Source organism: Strix uralensis, chromosome 6 (genome assembly GCF_047716275.1).
Source record: "Strix uralensis isolate ZFMK-TIS-50842 chromosome 6, bStrUra1, whole genome shotgun sequence".
Classification (NCBI taxonomy): Eukaryota; Metazoa; Chordata; class Aves; order Strigiformes; family Strigidae; genus Strix; species Strix uralensis.
In genome coordinates, this window is record NC_133977.1 from 34,422,273 (window position 1) to 34,441,272 (window position 19,000).

Genomic DNA, 19,000 nt, shown 5'->3' on the forward strand with positions numbered 1-19,000 from the left:
GTGCATCTCAGTCAGCTTGGTGCTGGGGTACCAGAGAAGTCACCTACAGCTCCTAAACCAAGACCTTCCCTCTATTTAATGATTTCCCTCCACATTTAGATCAAGGGTTGTTTCCAAGCCAGGTCTTCTTCTCTTGCAGGTAGTTGCTCCCCCCTGCAGTCTGCTACAACCCCACCTGGCAAAGGCAGGGCTGCAAGGGGCACCATGCGCAAACACGCACACGTAGGTATTGCTCAGATATCAGCTGTAGGAAGCAAGAAACTTGCCATAAATATTCCTCCTTATTCTCCCTGGCTTTCCTTCCCAGCAGGAGCAGGACTTTCTCAGCACTGTGCTGCAATGTAGTATGCAGCAGGGTGCAACTCAGCACTGTCCCTACAGTAAACAAAGCTATCGAGGTGCCTCAATGAAATCAGGTGAGCCTGACACTGCACCCAGCATGCATTTGTGGGGGGGAACAAAGGAGAACATCATTTATATAGTGCAAAACCTGTTAGCACTGATTGCGGGGTAACAAACCATAACTGCAAGCTTGACTTTAATTCAGAGCTGCAAGAATGTATTTAACTCCAGGAAAATTCATTCCCATGCCTATTTTTTTCATTCCAACATATTTTTCCCAGTGGAATACCCAACCCTTTCAGAAAAAGAGGATGTGTCCTTCTGCATTTCCCAACATTTCCGTTTCCAAAACACTGTTCTTTCAGAGCTCGTCCTAAGATGGGATTTCCTGTGCCACAAAGGGTATTTGGGATGCTCTGATCAAACCTTCTTCTCTTAATAGTTACGAATTTATTAGTCTCCAAGAAGCACCAAAAATAACAGGATCCTGGGCCTGGTTCTTTCATTCCTAACTGCACAAATCCATTATCACAGAGAAAATATCACTAATATATGTAGATGTAAGTGCAAAAGAATTTATTACTCTCTGTGCACAGTATTACTCTCATACTTCTAGGGATAATCCAGCCCTCTCCTTCCCCACGTATCGTCACCACCATCCTCTCCTTAGGGCTTTTACTGAAAAGTTTTAAATTCAATGCTGAATTCAGAAATATTCCTTGGATACTGTCACACAGAGGCAGCACAAAAACTGGAAAAACTGCTTTTGGCCAATTGTAGAACACAAACTCAACAATCACGCTTAACCAGGAAAAGCTCTTTTTTCTGCTTGGTGAGGCTTACAGCTTGATGGGCAACACAACTTGCATCTATTCATTTTTAAAATTCCTTTTACACTATTCATATTTTTCATTTAACCAGGACACACCACTTTACAGCTGGACCCAAGATTAAAAAGCAATGTTATAAAAACTAAATGCTCGATCTGAAAGCTACCCTGTAAGAACATTAATTTAAGGGCTTTGGAAATTAGCTGTGGGCAAAGAGATTTGGGGATGTGACTTCTGCCACAGGACAATTAGATCAAACTGCCTGGGTGGGAACAGCAAACAATTGACAATTCACTCCCTTCTGCTTCTGCTTAGCGGTCTAAGAATAAAAGATCACCATTGCCACAGACCGCTGTGTGAGTTCATCTTTGAAATAGTACACCCTTCATGCCCAAAATTAAATCAACATTGTCTCCTTTTTGTCTTGGGTTCACAGGGTGAAACCCATTCTCAAACTCAAGGATTAATGGATAATTTAAACTGGGGATGCTAAAACAAGGGTTTAGGAAGTCATCAGTCCTAAGATAGAGTGCTGCCCAACATCAAAAAGAGAGCAAAAATGGGAGATACTATTACAGTCATCTAGGTATGTCCCTCCTCCTGCAGGGGGCTCCGATACTCTGCAAGAGGGGCACAAGAAGGGGAGCTCGCTGGCTCAGCGTGGGGATGGCTGTGGGGGCCCTCAAGGTGATTCCTGCTGCTCAGCCCAGATCTGCAGGGCTTTTCTGCCGTCCAAGGAGCACTGAAGATGGCCACAAGTGTGGTCCCCTGCGAGGGCTGGCAGGAACAGCACACCAGCCCTTGCAGCCCAAAGCATCCGACAGCGTGGCCCCCAGGAAGCCGCAGGGAGATGGGCCCCCACACCCTGTCACAGACCAGAGCGGTGGGCATCTGCGCCTCCAGCTGGGCAAAACTGCTGGGGATTGGGAAAGGGGAATTTGCTGAGCGCAGAGGGCACTGCACATGAAGGAGGTCTGCAGGAAGCAAGATGTGGAAGCTGAGCCAGTCCCTTCTGCCAGGAATTCCCTCAAGAAAGAGGAGTAATAACAGCTCCCTTTCTTTATGGGAGGAATCCTGTGTCATCAGCGACATTCAGTTGCAGAAGCCATGCATCTAGCCATACATCCAGTGGTGACGTCCCTCAGGTATCTGCTTTTAAGGCTTTGAAGCAAAATTTCTTTACATTTGAGGGTCTGACTGATGACAGCAGTCATCCTGCTGAGGAAGAGTTAATCAAGAGACATGACGACTATCCAACCCATAAAATTGAAACAAAAAACCCTGCAGAAACTGGGAGGCTCTGGGAGCCCACTGGTAGCATGAGCACCAGCTCAAACGCCTGTTTTTCTTGGGCAAAACATCGTATTTCATTTTTCTGTATGCTCATGAGAGCTGTCACAAAACTGTAAGCCTTAGAAACCCACACCAATTGCTTATAATGAATTGAGCTTTTATATTTGCTTCTTAACTTTGTAATAAAGAGCTTTTTTTTTCCCCCCTTCAGAAATATTGGCTGCCAAATTTTTGTAAGAATTCTGAACCCACATTAAAGCCTCCCCCCATCATGCAAAAACTTTTGATAACAAGCGTGCTCACATGGCTCAGTCCAGCCATTCCCTTCTAATTTTAATTAAAAGGAAGAGATAGAAGAGAAGTGATGGCTCAGGGGAATGAAACAGGGATCTGGCTACAGTCCAAGGCCTGAGTCACAAGTTCAAACCTCCCATCTTCTGCCTTGATCCCATGGCTCTTTTGCATACTGACAGAAAACAGATAGGCATTTTTGTTTCCAATTTATAGAAGGAGCTGTCTCAGTTTCGAGTCAAGCACTGTCAGCTTGGTGCAGGATCTGAAGTTATTTTAACTCCTTCCATCCAGTGATTACATTTTTAAGCTGAGCAGGTCCCTTTTAAACACATGCAAGGATTAAGATTAGTATTGATAACAGTTGTGGGTGGGCTTTGATTGACTTCGCATAACAGCAGTGTCCTCTCATGGAGAACATACGCCTCAGCCCCAAACCTGTTTGTGATGCACCAAAGCTCATAGGCTGTGGAAGGGGCCAGCAGCCACCTGCTTTAGTGGGCTATGAGGTCAGGAGCTATAACACACTCTTGGCATGTCCTGGCCACCCTTTCTCACCCACACACACACCCCAGCAAATGGCTCGCAGCCACTGGGGACTCACCAGGACGAAGATTCAAGGCGACCTTCTGAGGCATGATCTGCGTGACATCCAGGTGGGTCTGGCCGGAGCCCTTGCTGCTGAGAGGGACGTTCTTCACCACGCTGATGCTGCTGCTGGGGTTTTCGATGGCTCCGGCACAACCGTTTGCAATCAGATTCTGCAGGAAGTCACACCGCGATGTGATGGACTTTGTGCTGCTGAACTCCTGAGGAGTGAAGAATAGACAAAAGGGAAGGGGAGGGAGAAACATCAATCGCATAGCACAGGCTTTGTTTTGACATGCTGGTATCCGTAGCAAATAGGAGATGACAAGAAGCTGGTGTCATTTGTGGTGGCTCACTCAAAAGCACTGAGCCTTGAGCCTTTCAAAGGGAGCTACCAAAAAAGAAATTCTGCAAGGATTTGAAAATTGAATTTGCTCACAGACCATTGCAGCAGAAAGCTAAGCCTGCTTTTTCACCCCAGCCACAGCAGCAGCACTTGCTCCCAGCCCTGACTTAGGCCACATGAAGAAAGCAAGGCAAAATGTTTGGTTTGCTGCCTTACAGCCAACCGCTTCAAGGAGAAAAGGTGAGAAGCTGTTACTTTTTGCATGTGCATCACCTCAAAGGAGCTTTGCAAAAGAGAAGAGAGGACAAGGAGGTGGCACCAAGGGGAGCAGGACAAACCCACCAACCCAGAGAGCCAAGTCAACATGTGAAGCTGGAGACTGAGGATGGGTGGCTTCAGGGATCTGCAACCTCTTCCCCAGGCGAGACACTGCACGTCCCCACACAAGCACCACCTGTCCCCCCCTCACACCTCTGCGCTGCAGGTGTTGGCATGACACCATCACATGGAAAAAAAAAAAGGGACAGCAAGCGGTCCATGAGGCAGAGCACAGCCGGAGTGGTTTGATGTGGGCAGGCTGCCCTGGGCAGCTTTGCCAGAAAATAAGGGAGGTGGGATAGCCTGCATGGGAAGTTGTCAAAAGGCAGCCCGTGGCCACTGCAGGCAATGAGGTGCAGGCAGCGAGGTGCAGGCAGCAGCTTGCTCCCAGAGGACAGGCTGTCATGGCAGGGAGTCTCCCAGCGCCTGTCCCCAGAGCTCCAGCCCTCGCTGTGAGCCCTGTGCGTGGTGCACAATGCAGCCTTGTCCTGGGCGGCACTCGGGAACAGCCGGCTGCACAATGCAGCCTTTTGCAAAGAACCCATTTGTTAGAATGCCTTTTCTTTTAATATTTTTTTTTCCAAAAGCACCAAAGGGAGCAAGTCGCATGCCCAAAACTTACTGGATTTTCAACAGTCAATTCCTACTTATTTCTGCACTATAACAACAGAGACAACTGTCTTCTGCTCCAGGCTGATGAACTGAAATGACATGAAATAATGCGAAGAAGATGCTCACAGCCACACCAGCCCCTCCTTCAGCTGTGCAGCCAAAAAACAGTGCAGGGCTGAATAAATCTCACTTTTTGATGAAGCTCTGGCATGGCAGAGGACAGGGGAGACATCAAGAAGGGAGAGGCCATCAGACAGATCTCGCTTTTGCACCCCACAGGGTGCTTGGGGGTCCCCCGAGTCCAGCCTCAGATGCAGGGCCCCAGGACACAGACAGAGGCTCTCTGCTGCATTTTCTCACTATGAGGTCCCAACGCTATTTGAAAAATGCGAGATTTGCATTCCAGGATCCAGTGGCAGAGTCCAGCCAAGGAGACAGCACGTCAGATGGATATGAACACAAATTTCTTGGAACACGTCATGTAAACAGATGAACTTCCAGAAAGGAGGACTGGGACTACTTAAATCATCTCCAGCATGATAAAATTAAAATCAGAATCCCTCACAAAACCTCACAGAGCAACACCCAGCCTTTCAGAGCAGCACGTTTAGGGCAACCTTGGAGAAAAGTTTATCTCGGATGTGGTTTGACCTAAAGTCAGTGAAAAGCCAGCGGGGTCCAGGCACTTTCCCGGGCTGGTCCACCCCGTATTGGGGCACCCATGAGGAGATGCTCTCCCAGTACCTGAACCTCAGCTCCAGGTGAGCACCTCTGCGAGCTCATTTCTGCTGCCACCTATTAGAAAGGACACTCTGGCTGTACAAAAATCAACACAAACAGCACCAGGAGGACAGCCGGGAACCTTTAGTTATTCCCCAGAAATTAACACTAGGGAGAAGTATCCAAATAGGACAATATTTAGGGCTGCTCATGCAACTGCAGCCTTTATCAGGCGTTTCCAATTCTCCCCGGGGTCTGCTCCAAAGCCTCTTGATGTGAACGGAAAGACTCAGCTTCAAAGGGCTTTGAATTAGAGCTTAATTTTCTGGCTGGGGCTGGGGTAGCAGAACAAGAGCCAGGAGGGGCGGGCAGCCTGGGGAGAGGAGGATGGCGGCTTCCTTCCCCAGCTGCTACTCTTTAGCAGTCAAGCTCGTAACACCACGAGAGACAGCTCTGGGTATGGTACTGTTTATACCGCTGTTCATTATCCCAGCAAGGGGTGTACACGAGAGCAGCATCCGCACGCCAAGGACGAGGCAGCACCAGCACATGGGAGAGGAGCACACCCGTGTGGGACCCTCAGTGAGCTTTTTTGGGGCAGGGCGCCCAAGCATGTGTAAGCCTGTCCATTTGCACAGTGGAGAGAAGTGGTTACTGCTGCAATGTGTTTTTCTGCAGCCTCCATGAAAAAAGTTCTCCAGAAAAAGCCCATGAGGTCAGGGGAAGGCCCCTACACAACTTCTCCTGATGGGAGGTGCACAAAGCTCTCAGGTCAGCAGCACCTCCGCACTCCTCCAGTCCCCAGGTCCCTCTCACTTGACCCAGCTATTTGCTCTTAAACTTTCCTCTAAAATAGGCCCAGAGGACTTGCCACAGAGCAGCAATTGCTAAGCTGCAGCTCCAATCAAATCCAGGCCTTTTCTTGTTTGGTGGAATGCCTTAACATCTGTGGTGCACCCTCAGGGGTGCAAATGCCCCAGGGGAGAGGGGTGCAGCCCAGCACCCAGTGGTGCAGGTCCGACCCCTACTTCTGCTTGGGTTTCTAACACAGGCAGGGTAACACCGGGCAGGGGAATGATGGTGGCCTTGGGAAAGCCCCAGCAATCACCTCAGCACCCTGCAAACATCCCTCACATGCACCTGTAGATCAAAACCCAAAGCCAAAAGGGTGGATACCAGGTACCATCCAACCCAAGCGCAAAGTTTTCTGCAACAGAGAAAATTGAGACTCCCAGAGGTTAAATGAAAGAAAAAAAGGATGAGCAGATTTGAGGAGTAAAGGGTACTGCGCAGGTCCAAATAATTCATGAGCAACTATACCGAAAGGCAGCCCCACACCAGCTCAGAAGTGGCACGTCGGTTCAAACCCCAGTCCCTGAGCAGAAGTCGCTTCATAGTTCATTAAGCAATTTGGTGCTCCCAAATACCTGCCGACCATCTGCCTGCATGCCTGCTTCAGCGAAAAATGCAGCAGGTACCCCACAGCAGGCAGGAACCACCCCAAGCATTGCTTCGTGACACAGAGAAGCATCATTTTGGGAAGATCCCACCTAGTCCGTGTTAGTAACGCTGGCTGCTCGCAGCCTGGTGCGCTCTTTGCGGACCAGCCTCTGTGCTAACAAGCTCACAAAAGCAAATGCACACAAGTGGACAGAGTGAATGGAGACAACAGTGTGACAATTACATGCTCATCAGTTTGACAGTTTTAAGACAAATTGCTTGATTCATGTTATAAAAACGGAGAATAGCACTGACTGTATCTAACTGACTATATCTAACTACTGACTAGACATGTCCCTAACCATTTTTTGCTTTAATCAGTCCAGTTCTGCATTAATTCAGTCTGAAATATGCCTGCCTTTTCCATTTAAAAAAATGACATGTTCCCTCTAGGGAGATCCTTGATTTTCCTTTCTCATTCTCCAGACACACATTCCTGAGATGGGAGAGGATGGGGTACAAGCAACCTGCTGGAAAACAGAGGGTGCCATTGGGGAAATCTCAGTTCAATTAATCAAAACAAAAATTTCAGTTTAATTAATGTAATTAATGTGCATCTCTATTTTGTATGTACACACCTAAATGCATCCACATCGGTATGGTGTGGATGAACACACAGTGTACACACACCTAACAAACAAGGAGCCTCTGCACGTTGGTATGCTGCTCCCCAAAGCAGCAAACAGAAGGTAACAGCAATGTAATGACATAATTCTAAACCCCATACTGGTACTCCTGAATGGTCTTTTGGAGAGTATCCCCCCTGCAATCACTCCAGATAGGTTTATCATGAACACAAACACCACCTGTCTATCACACCCCACCTGGCAGCTCGGAGGGCAGCGCTGAAGCCACTTCCAGAGCTCCCTGCTCTCCCCAGCAAGCCCAAGAAGCCCCGCTGAGCCTGGGCAACCTGACACCATTGCAAAAAATCAATGAGCATCCTCCCCTCCCACCCCTGAAAACCAGGCTGCCACAGAATTCATAGCAACCCCACAGGCCAGCGTGCAGTTTCCAGCCAGAGTCTTTCACCAGCAGTGTGTCAGCAATTTGTAGTCATTTCCAGCTTCTTCTGAAGCTTGCAGGAGAAGCTGAGGAATCTCCTCAGATTCCAGCACAGATGGAAAGGGCTGCAACAGTCTCCATCACCCAAGAGTCACATATTTCTCTGACAGCCCTGTTTCAAGGCATGCTCAGGCGATGGTTAAGGCCACACATTCATACCTCCTCTTTTCAGTGCCATTTAAACAGATCACCTCATTTAAGTCCTGCCTTTCAAGGTATTCTTCCACGAGCCAACAGAATCGATGTCTGCTTCCAAATTTCCAACAGCCCAAAGACTTGTGGTTAGCTCAGCAGCCCCTGGGGGCTCTGGGGCTGCCGGATAGCAGAAGCTGCTATCATCAACTCATTCATCATCACCCTCTCGGATGGGAGCAGAGATACTGAACACAAGCAGAAATGAACAGAGGCTGATTCAAGCCAAGGGAATGTGATGCACCCCGTACTAACAGGTTAGGAGGTGGCAGCCATAAATTTATAGCATCTTGACTACTCTGTTGTACGCATGCTCTTACCCTCACAATTCAAGGCAATGTAAACACAAGGAACCTTATGCCACTTGGAAAACCATTGGGATAGGGCTCCTTGTATCTGCAGAACTGCTTTCATGCACTCCTAACCCCTAGTTGCAGTCTATGAGTGCTTGAGACTTTCTGCTCCTCTGCGGTCTTGCGGGGCATAGATCCAGGATTGCAAGGGGTGATGGAGGAGGATGCAACACTGCAGGAGGCTTGCATGAAGCATGACCATCTCTGGGAAACAGCATGGCTTTCCTACTCAAACCGCTTCTCTCCCACAGCCGAGGGGTCCCTCACAGCATCAGCACTGCCAGGCACCCAGGGGGACAACGAACAGACAGATATGATGGCACCGCCAAGTGATGTTATTCCCCAAAGGGAAGAATATTACATATGAGAAGGTATATATATATACAGGAAGATATAATAATATATATATAAGCATATTTTGTGTATATCTATTATATATACACAAGGTGTAGAGATATTTATTATATATATAAAACACATACACACATAATATATATAATTATATATAGAACTAATATATATATACACTTATAAACTTCTACTCTATATACTTCTGACAAAATTATGAATTGTTGCCTACATAGATGACAACAGCTGGCCCAGTTTGCTCCCAAACCTGTTAAGTAAATGCAAAGGGAGCAGAAAATACACACTAATCAGCCGATTGTGTTTCTACCACAACATAACTAGCATCTGTGGAAGCCACTCCAAAATCTTAGTCCTGATACTTAACAGCAACAGAGGTATAGAATTTGACTGGCATATACGCTCACTGGCAACGTACATAGCGAATGACAGCTAATGGAAATAGCTAAGGAAAACAGACTAAAAGCAATTTAATAAGCATGCCTGACTAGGCTGCAGCAGAGGGAAAGGAAATAAGGTGGTGAAATGACTATGCAAAGAAAGTGGATATTAAGAGTTTATAACATTACTTTAAAACTTCTGAAGTCAAAAACCTCTAGGTATCTTCACAATCCCACTACCTCACCTGATGATCTCAGTTAAAGGGAAATAATTAGAGTTTCAACCAGTAAATTCAAATAAGAATAGAATTAGGATAAGAACTCGCTAAGTTTTAGCATGCAGCATGTAATGGGGACAGCAGCTTTTAAACACGCAGCTCTTGGCACGAAACACCTTGAAATGTATTTTTAAATAGCTGCTGCAGACTAAAGGTCAGAAAGTATTACAGCACTTCCCTGTAAACACCCGTCTTCCTTCTTGGCCTCTCCATTCCATTTAGGAATATTTTTTTTTTTGGTAACTCTCCTGTTTGCAAGATAAGAGTCAGACTGCCAGTCCCATGGGCTGCTATACAATTAGTGGTCACAGTGACCACCAGATAAACATTTCCACTGGCAGCATTTTGCAAGAAGTTGTCTTTTGATGCCAAGAATAAAAAAAAAAAACAACAAAAAAAAGCAAGTTATTGGGTACCCATAGCTTAATAGCCAGCGTTCCTGGATCCAATCTCACCACCGCAGATTAGCTAGCTGGAAGAGGAGCTCTTACAGCTGTTTACAAGATGTCTCAAAAGTGGATCTATTGCTTTACCCTTTCCCTTCTGCACACCATTCGCCTTGATGGAAAAAAAAACCATGAAAGCTATTACACTGTCAGGTAGCATAGTGTTAGTAGCGTCAGGAGGTCTTCCTTGCAGAGCTGCAGCTGTGCATCCAAGTAAGTGAAAATCCAGTAAAACAAACCTAGAGAGCCAGAGGCTGGGGTACCTCCTGAGACCCAACCAAACCACGGGGCTTGGGAGCCCCCCTTGCCCCATGCCCATCACCATCCATCCCCATCCTCCACCCTGAGGGGCTGCAGCCGCCCGGGACAGGGCTGGTGGAGGAGGGCCAGGAGCAGCACCCGCATCCGCAGCTCAGCATCACCAGCTATAGCTGCAAGGTGAAGTGTGTGCTCAACCCCACAGCTTTCTTCCCCCAAAACAGGACTGGGACAGCCACACTAGAGGAAAAAGGGTCAGCAGGGAACAGGAGAGCATCACTCCTGGCCCTGCCCATCGAGAAATTCAAGATCATCCACTGCTCTGGGGTTTTTCACAGCCCACAGCTGGTTCCTGGCACAGCAGCTGCGCCTGCAAGTAGGCAGGGTCTTTCCCTGCGTCTGTAAGCATCCATATTTCTCTCTTAAACACTTAGGACAGATGTAGGCACTAAGGAGACAACAGCTATCTACGCATCAGATGTTATCAGGTCCTTCACACACCTTGTTCTCTAGAAATCGTAAGTCTATGTGGTAAGAAGAATATTTGATAAGATATATATCTAAACTCATAAGCAGTCCTTAGGGAGCAGGGAAAGATATTTGCAATTTCTCACAAACCAAGGAGGCCAAATTGAATTATGGGTGAGTAGCCTCAGCACCAACATAAGGATGCATTTTCACCCCAAAGAGCACAGTTAAGCTGTGTAACTCATCGCCATGGCATGGATGCCAGAAGCATGGGTCACCCCCCAAAATGACACAATAGATTCAGAAAGGAGAATTATCTTTGTTACAGACAAAGAGCCCGTGCCATGTCAGGCCATGCAACAAGGGACACGTAGCGGGACACCAGCCGGGGGCTTGGGGCTTTTCAGGGAAAGAACTTTTGAACAAGGGTCTCTGCAACACAGAGGCCATGCAGTGACCCAGCACCCACCAAAAACAAGAAGGTAATTGAAAGGACAGAAGGACTGAAGGAACAGTGCTGCTCTGTTGAGGACACGCAGGGGCCAGCGGGGTCAGAGACTTATTTCCTATGGTGTCAAGGAGCTGGGGAGTCGCATACACCCAAAATACGCTCGGCATGGAGCACCCGCTGCCCTCACCCACCCCTTCTATCACGGGACAGTGTCAGGAACAGGCAAGGTGGGGGAATAGCTCCCTTCCTGCATTACAAAAGCATGCAAGAGAAACGAGGTATGCCCACCTACCTCTTTGGAGCACCAGGCACACTTGGGATGGATGAGAAGACACTCTTCGCAGGACGTGGCACTTCCGCTGGTACACAGATTGAGACCTTCAGCAAGAAAGAATGACAGAGAGAGGGGTGGGCTGAAGAGTTCCTTCACTCCAAAACAGTGTTCAGCGGTTTTTTGAGATATTCTAATGTTAAACATACTGTAAGTTCAAACAAGAACAAAGAATCTCCCTGGAACTTAAAAGGCAGGACAAGGTTTAAATCTCTCCTCACCTGTAAGGAGGTCTTGTTTTCTTTTCCTTCCCCAAGAAAAATGAAAAGGACAGAAACTTGTGCTGGAGACTGAGAACATCTAAAATGACCGGTGATTATTCTTCCCTCTTTTTCAATGGTTTCTGGTTAATCAAAGAGTTCAGCTATTCATCTTCCTAATGAAGTACTTGTATCACTGCCCACAGAAGGCAACAGCTGTTTGACCAGCCTGAAATACACAGGTGGCCATCCAAATCCCTCCAAGATGGACTTTTAAAGTCACACTAGGCACATCTTCTCAATTTTTCCAGCTGAATATATGGGGGCCCTCCCCAAACTTTTAATCTTAAAGCAGCCTTGTAAGACACTCGTCTCCCCATTCCACAGGTGATTTCCATAGTGGACTCATGTTACAGTAAATTACTTTTAATTTATTATGAGAGTCATTTCCCCAGGATATCCAGGTTAAGCCAGGGAGTGTGTCTGCACTGGGGCACATCCAAGGCTGGCTGAGGTGGAAGACACCATGCCACAGCCGAGGGCTCTGCGTCCACTGAGGCAGCAGCGATGGTCTTTGCTCCTGGATTGCTGATATCCAGCAGCACAAGGGGTACCACGTCAGTTTTGCTTGCAAAATCCACAACATGGGCTTTGGGCTTTAAAAATAAAGTGGAACCACACAAGTTAAGCTGAAGCAAACATCAATGGTACTGGTTTTGAATGCAGCAGCTTGTTTAAGCATGCCTGTGGCTATGAATGTGCCCTTCGATACCACCGATGCCCCAGTTCCCCCGGGTGCAGCTATTAACTTCTACTGTCAATAACTCATTAAACAAATCTTCAACTGAGGATATAGCACAGAGGCTGCACACTCCAAATAAAATGCCTCAGGCTCAAACTCTGAGTCTGCTGTTTTTTCCAACCCAAATGTCAATAAAAGCATTGTCAGGCCTCTATTTTCAGCCAGTTGCATCTGCAGATACCATTGCACCACGCTGCTGTTGGGTGCGCAGACTTGACCATGGCTGCTGAAGAGCCACATGGAGTTGTCTCCTGTCCCAAGAACTTACTGCCCAAGAGCTTTGGGAAAGGGATTTTTACTATAGCCCATGTGAATATCGCACCAAAAAATTAAAAGCGGTGGCTGGCTGGGTCACTCCCATCCAGCGCAGGGCTGTGAGCGCAGGAAGCAGTGAAACAAGCCGGACAGCTGGAGGAAAACTTAGCCCTAGGCTAAAACCAAAAGGAAGATAAGTAGGTCCTGTCAGTAATTCTCAGTCATTGCTGAGGCATGATTGTGTCAGAGCCCCGCACTGAGGGGGCTCTGCTGCCCGCAAGGTGGTTAACTCTAACCCGGGAGTGCGAAGCCCTGGACTTTCTCTATGGCTCTCATTCAGACCGGCTGCTTGGGCTCATTCATACCAAACAAGGGCCTTCTTAGGGGTTTTTTTTGTTGCTGGCTGTTACCACATACCCAGGCGTTTCATTCCTTGTTCACATTCAGAATTTATATTTCAGACCCTGGACACTGCAAGAGCTCAAAACATAAATAGGTAATATAAAGTAAAATGTAACTTGTTCAACTGAGTTGTAATTTGCACAGAGATTAACACTTGCATTTACAAACCCTACAACACAGCCCAAAGACTCTCCTCGAGAGCTGCTGCTCTGGCAGCTGTGCACAGGGTAACACAGCAAAAATAATGGGCTTTATAAAGCAAACACTTGTGTTTGTACCCTGGCTACCCAGTCCTGGCTCTCCCACAGCTTCACTTGCCCGTCTGCATGGAAATAGGATAATATTTACCTCTATTCCTGACTGCTGGATTTTTGAGAGTTTACTTAGTAACAGTAATATCTGAATGAAAACCAAGGTCTCCTCCTTCCACCGGGTGCCATGACCAAAGCAGCCCACGCTCCTGTGGCCAGCCACGGGGTGACATTCCTCCTGGTGGCAGCTTTTGAAGTTTCCAAGTATGCTTTTCTTTCCACTTCGGAGCAACACCAAACCGTTTCCAGCATTGTTGTGAAAACAGAGCTTTGTGAAGCCCTCTGATTTTGGGCTGAAACATGAGCTTTTTGAGTTGGAGTAAAAACACACAGGATTTTCCAGATGTAAGTCTCTGCTGTGCTTGATTCAGCACAGTCTTTACTGAATCGGGCAAAGGAAGGGCCTGAAGATGCCCATGCTAGTCCAGATGCTGGGGCGAGTCACCTAGTAAGACTGGAAGAAACACAGTCTGCTCCTTGATTCCGATACATTTAATGAAACCACTCCTGAATTCCAACTAAACTTCTAATAATGGAGAAAGTACCATCCAGGATTTAGTTGAAATTACTCCAGAGGAAAATAATCACCCCCCTCCCGGACTGCTGAGCTCCACATCCCACATATGGTCCTTCGCACTGATTCTGCTGAGTCCTAAGCCCTACACCCTATTTCATTTTGCAGAGCAGTATCCAGCAGGCACAAAGAGCACCTCCAACCGATATCCTTCCCTCAGGCTGAGCCACAGGAGAGACCAAAGAAGCAGAGGAAGACAGTGCATCCCACTAGACAGCTGAGATTTTAATACATCAAACTACTGAGGCTGAGCAAGATAGGAAACTCTCATGAAAGGTACTCAACAAATTTACTTATAAAGATGCTCTAGGCAACCAGACCTCATTTTAAACCTGTTCTGCAAGAAATCCTAGTTTGGGCAGGTCCTCAAACTGAGATGAATGTGCTGGCTTGCTTGGGGGGGAAAAAAAAAAAAAAAAAAAAAAGTGATGTACTTTATACAGCTAAGTGTGAAAAAAGATCATTTTATTTATGCTTGCAACAAGTATTCCAACAGCCTCGTCCCTGAGATGGTCTGCTGCACTACTGAATCATCAAATCAAAGGATCAGACCCACTAAATAAAGCAAGATAAGAAAAACTCTTCTGAGTTTTTGCAGTCGCGTGCCACAGCACTCTGCAAGATCAGTCTCTTGTTAAGATAAGTCATTAAAACATTAACCATTAAAACATTAAGTACTGGAATGGTGGACTCAGGCATTTTGTGGGTTCCCTCCATGTCAAAAAAAGTTTCACAAAGTGCTCAGAGAGGAGAGAAATCCCGTTTCCAGTACAACTGGTGCAGTGTCACAAAGTGCACTGAGGTCTCCGAGTGTGCCCAGGAGCCCCGAGAGCATCCCCACGGGGGACGGGGACTGCTCCCTGGGCTCAGTGCATACGCGGGTGGGGGAAGGATGTAAAGTGAGAGCGGGGGAAGGACATAAGGTGAGAGCGGGGGGATCGGTCGCTGGCAGAGCGAAGGCTTGTGGCCTCGTGCTGCTATTCCTCATCCAATCAATTAATACACACTGCTGGGACAAACATCCCAGGAAAGCGCGTTTCCCCGACCAGAAGTGGCTATAGCTGATTCTATTAAAGCGCGTCTATAGAGCGCGGTGTCTATGAAGCTGTTCCGTGCTTTTTAACGCGAAGGTCTGAGATCACGCCCCGCCAGCCCGAGGATGCGGTCCCCGCCGCCCCGCAACCGGGGCCACAGCGGGCGGGGGGGGACCCGGGGCGCAGACCCCCGGCGCGGCTCCGAGGTTGCCCCGGGGCCGGAGGGGGAAGTGGGGAGAGCGTCGGCACCGGCCGCCCCCCCGGGGCCGAGGGAAGCGGGGGGCGGCGGCGGGCCGCGTCCCGCCGGCACCGGGGCTGGAGCGGGAACGGGCGCACACGCAAAATAGAGCGCAGGGTGTCGGTGGGGAGATGGGAGCGGGGCTGAGGCAGCCGGGAAGCGGGGCAGAGAGGAGGAAAAAACCCGTAAACCGTGACAAAAGTGCACCGAAGCGGGTTTAGGGGGATAATCCGCCCTCCGGGGCGGCGTTTGCAGGGCCCGGAGCGGTGGGGAGCGAAGCGGCCCTTACCTCTGCCGGGCTGCAGCGGGGCGGCCAGGAGGAGGAGGCGGAGGAGGAGGAGCGGGGGGGGCCGGCGGGCGGCGGCGGGGGCCGGCAGCCCCCCTCGGCGGGGCATGGTGCGGGCGGCCGGGGCGGCCGGGCAGCCCTTCCCGGGCAGCCCTTCCCGGCCGGGCCCTCCCCGCCGCCTTTTGTGCAGCCGCGGCGGCGGCGGGAGGAGGAGGAGGAGGGAGGAGGAGGAGGAGGAGAAGGAGGAGAAGAAGAAGAAGGAGGAGGAGGAGGAGGAGGAGAAGAAGAAGAAGGAGGAGGAGGAGGAGGAGGCGGGGGCGGCGCCGCGGAGCTGCCCCGGGTGCGGTGGGCGCCGCGTTCCGCGGCGGGACGGGACGGGTGTGCGTGTGTGTCTGTCTGTCTGTCTGGCCGGCCGTCGGTGTGTCTGCCCGTCCCGCTCCCGAGGGTGCGCTGCCACCTCTCCCCGCCCCGCCGCGCACGGGAGGCGTAACCCCGTAACACGCGGGCACGGCCTGGCCCACGCACACGGCTGGATGCGTGTGCGCGGGGACGGGGACACACAGACACAGACCGCATCTGCACACACGCCCACACTCGCACACACAGGCGGACATGCGTACGTGCAGGCCCGTGGGTGCGCGCCCACATCACGCGTGTTTCATACACGCACACGCTTCCACCCGCCTGCGTGTGCGCACACGTACCTGCACACAGCTGCATGCCCAGGTGCACACAGAGGGGCACACCTTTCACGGGCACCCCCCCAGAGGTGCGGGTACAGGGCACACGCAGACACGTACCTGCAGGCAGACACGCACAGTGTGCGCAGAGACACGCACAGTGTGTGCAGACACACACAAAGTGTGCGCAGAGACACACACAGCGCGCAGAGACACGCACACACAGACACGCGGGGCTCTGTACCCCCAGGCACACGAATACTATGTGCCCTCCTCGCCTGGCTCGCAGCAGGGCTTGCTCTCATTTCCCCACGGGTCAGTGGTTGCTCTTACGTGGCTTTTTCCTGCTTCAGGGATTTTCTCTGTGCAAACAGACTGTGTCCATCTGTTAAAGGGCTCTCCGAGCAAGGGCACTGTGCCGGCGCTGTGGCACTGTCCACGCACCCACCGCCTGTCCCGGGTGCGATGGGACATCAGCACTTCAGATCTAAAGGAAACGGCGGATTTATGATTGTGTTTGGGTTGTGGGGGAGCTTTCTGTTTTCTTCTGTTTCTGAAAGAAATCATAAATCAACCGTAGAGCTGATCACTGATTTTAAGGCAGTTTATAGTAACAGCTAACCCGTGGCCTGCAGACCTTCATGTCGCTTCAGCATAATGTCTACTAGATCTCACCACAGATTTTGCTTAAAACACATGCCCTCAATCCAGTACGTTGCATTTGCTGTTCTCAGAAAGACATAATTAACTGTAATGCCACCTGCCAAAATCTCCCCTTATTTGCACTGATTTCCAATGCTGCTTTCATAAACCTCCCTGATTTCTTCAGCCTCTCCATACCCCTAGGAGACACCAGGTTTGGGTTTAAAGCGACTATTTGTTGTTTTAGGAAATACTCGCCTACAAAAGTTGTAACATTTTAACTGTCCTGGTGCTGCTAAATCAGAGTGACTCCTAGTGTGGCTGTAGGAGCATTACAACCATACTGCTTGCAACCAGCGCAAAAATATCACTAAATGCCTCACTAAAAACTGCTGCTGTGGTAGGAACATGGTGCGTGAGTCAGGCTATGACCTACAAGTTGCCCTCGAGCTGTTGGCTGTGCGTGGGGAAAGGGGCAGCACCAAGAGCACAATAAAATGCACGCCATCACTCTTCATTAATAATAAAATTAATACTGGCCATGTTGTGACTGACCTGGAAATGCAAGACGTGATGTGCAGGGACTTCAAAGCAGGTTGTTCTTCTCTGGCGTACTTTTAATATTTCTGTGAAAAGAAAGAAAATGAAATGCAGATCCTGAGTTTGCATGAAACAAAGTACCTCATATGAGCCTTAATGCCCAGAGAAGCCTCATGTAGACCTAGAAGTCCCTTCTCAGATCTTCTGGCCATGCCCAAGTATCCTGACATACAATCACATGTACAAACATACATAGATGGTCGTAGGAGCAGGGACACCTCCATCCCTCCTCCCTCATCTCTCATCCCTCATCTCGTGTCCTGCCATGCTGCCCAGGGAGCGCTGGGTGAAGGAGCAGATTCACAGAGGCAAGTGGTGAATGAGCAAGAGGGAGAAAGACTTGACTGTGGGATTTCAAGTAGGAGAGAAGAGGATTTGATGAAGAGGGGGATGACTTGCAGAAGGAATGTACCGCAGCGGGACCAGAGCCAGGCAAGGCATGGGAGCTCACCAGTCACCGGTTATATTTAGCTGGGCTCAGATGAGGTTGAGCACCTGCCCTTGCTTTCTGTGGGTGTCTGTGGCATCACTGCAAGCACCCAGTGCCTGCTGTGCCCAGGCTGACCTCACCCTGCAGACCCCACAAGAAACCCCTGAGAGAAGGGAGAAGGTCGGGAGCTGCTACTACACATTTTTTGAGCCGTGAGCTGTTGTCAGTGCTCAACATCTGCTATCAGTCATGTACCCTCATTATCGTAGTTTTCAAGCCAAACCCCTGTGAAGGTCCCGCAGATTCACAGGCCATATATCTCATCCCAGTAGACCACTGCTGACCCACAAACCATAGTGCAGGCCCCGGGCTCTACAGGGAAAGACCCTGCAGAGGAGGAAGTGCTGCAACTTCCCCCATGAGAACAGTGTTAATACCCTTCTCCGAAGCCAGCACTGCACTCTTCCCCTCACACGCAGCAGCAAAAGGGGGTGTAATTACACTAATGACCAAGCCAGCAGCTGTAACCTCAAGAGGGGGACTTTGGGGCGGTGGAACACGGGGTGGGCAGCTCAGCTCCAGAGTGAGCAGGCAGCCTTGTGTCCCTTGAGGTCAACCATGGACTGGGAAATGAAGCATCAGCAGAGGTAATGTGTGGCCTGAAATGGGGTCCCCAGGGAGGGTGTTTGTATAAATCCTTCCAGCTTGATGGTGACAGGGGTGCTGGACCAATGTGTGCTGGCTGCTTTTCTGGGGTCAGGGACAGGGTGGCAGCAGATACCCAAAAAGAAGATTTCCTCCATGTATGAAACCAGATGAGCCTTCATCTTCCTCCTGGGATTCCCTTGTGATGAATAAGGGACTGACAAAAAAGGGTTTTAGTGCCCATGTGTTAATGAGATTATTAATGACAAAGGGATCATATAAACCAGTAGAAGATGAGTTTGAGGCAGCACCACAATTTTGAGATGGGAGCCCAAAAAGGGGCTCTGTCTCCTGGGGATTGTGAAAGGATGACCTGCAACAAAGTCACTCTTGATCTCCAGGAACAGCCATCACCACTGCCCATGTCTTTTCTCTCGTGACCATCATGTCTCCTGTCTACACAATGCCATTCT

General features: G+C 49.4%; 1 protein-coding gene across 1 annotated transcript in view; it reads right to left on the reverse strand.

Annotated features, from left to right (window-relative positions):
• Positions 1-15,735, reverse strand: part of ITGB5 (integrin subunit beta 5) — a 63,131-nt gene extending 47,396 nt beyond the window's left edge. The window contains exons 1-3 of the mRNA XM_074873628.1: positions 15,534-15,735; positions 11,390-11,475; positions 3,361-3,565 (exon numbers count right to left, since the gene is read on the reverse strand). Of these exons, the coding sequence (XP_074729729.1) occupies positions 3,361-3,565; positions 11,390-11,475; positions 15,534-15,639 (397 nt within the window). The 5' untranslated portion in view covers positions 15,640-15,735. The remainder of the gene's footprint in view (positions 1-3,360; positions 3,566-11,389; positions 11,476-15,533) is intronic.
• Positions 15,736-19,000: the final 3,265 nt, after the last annotated feature.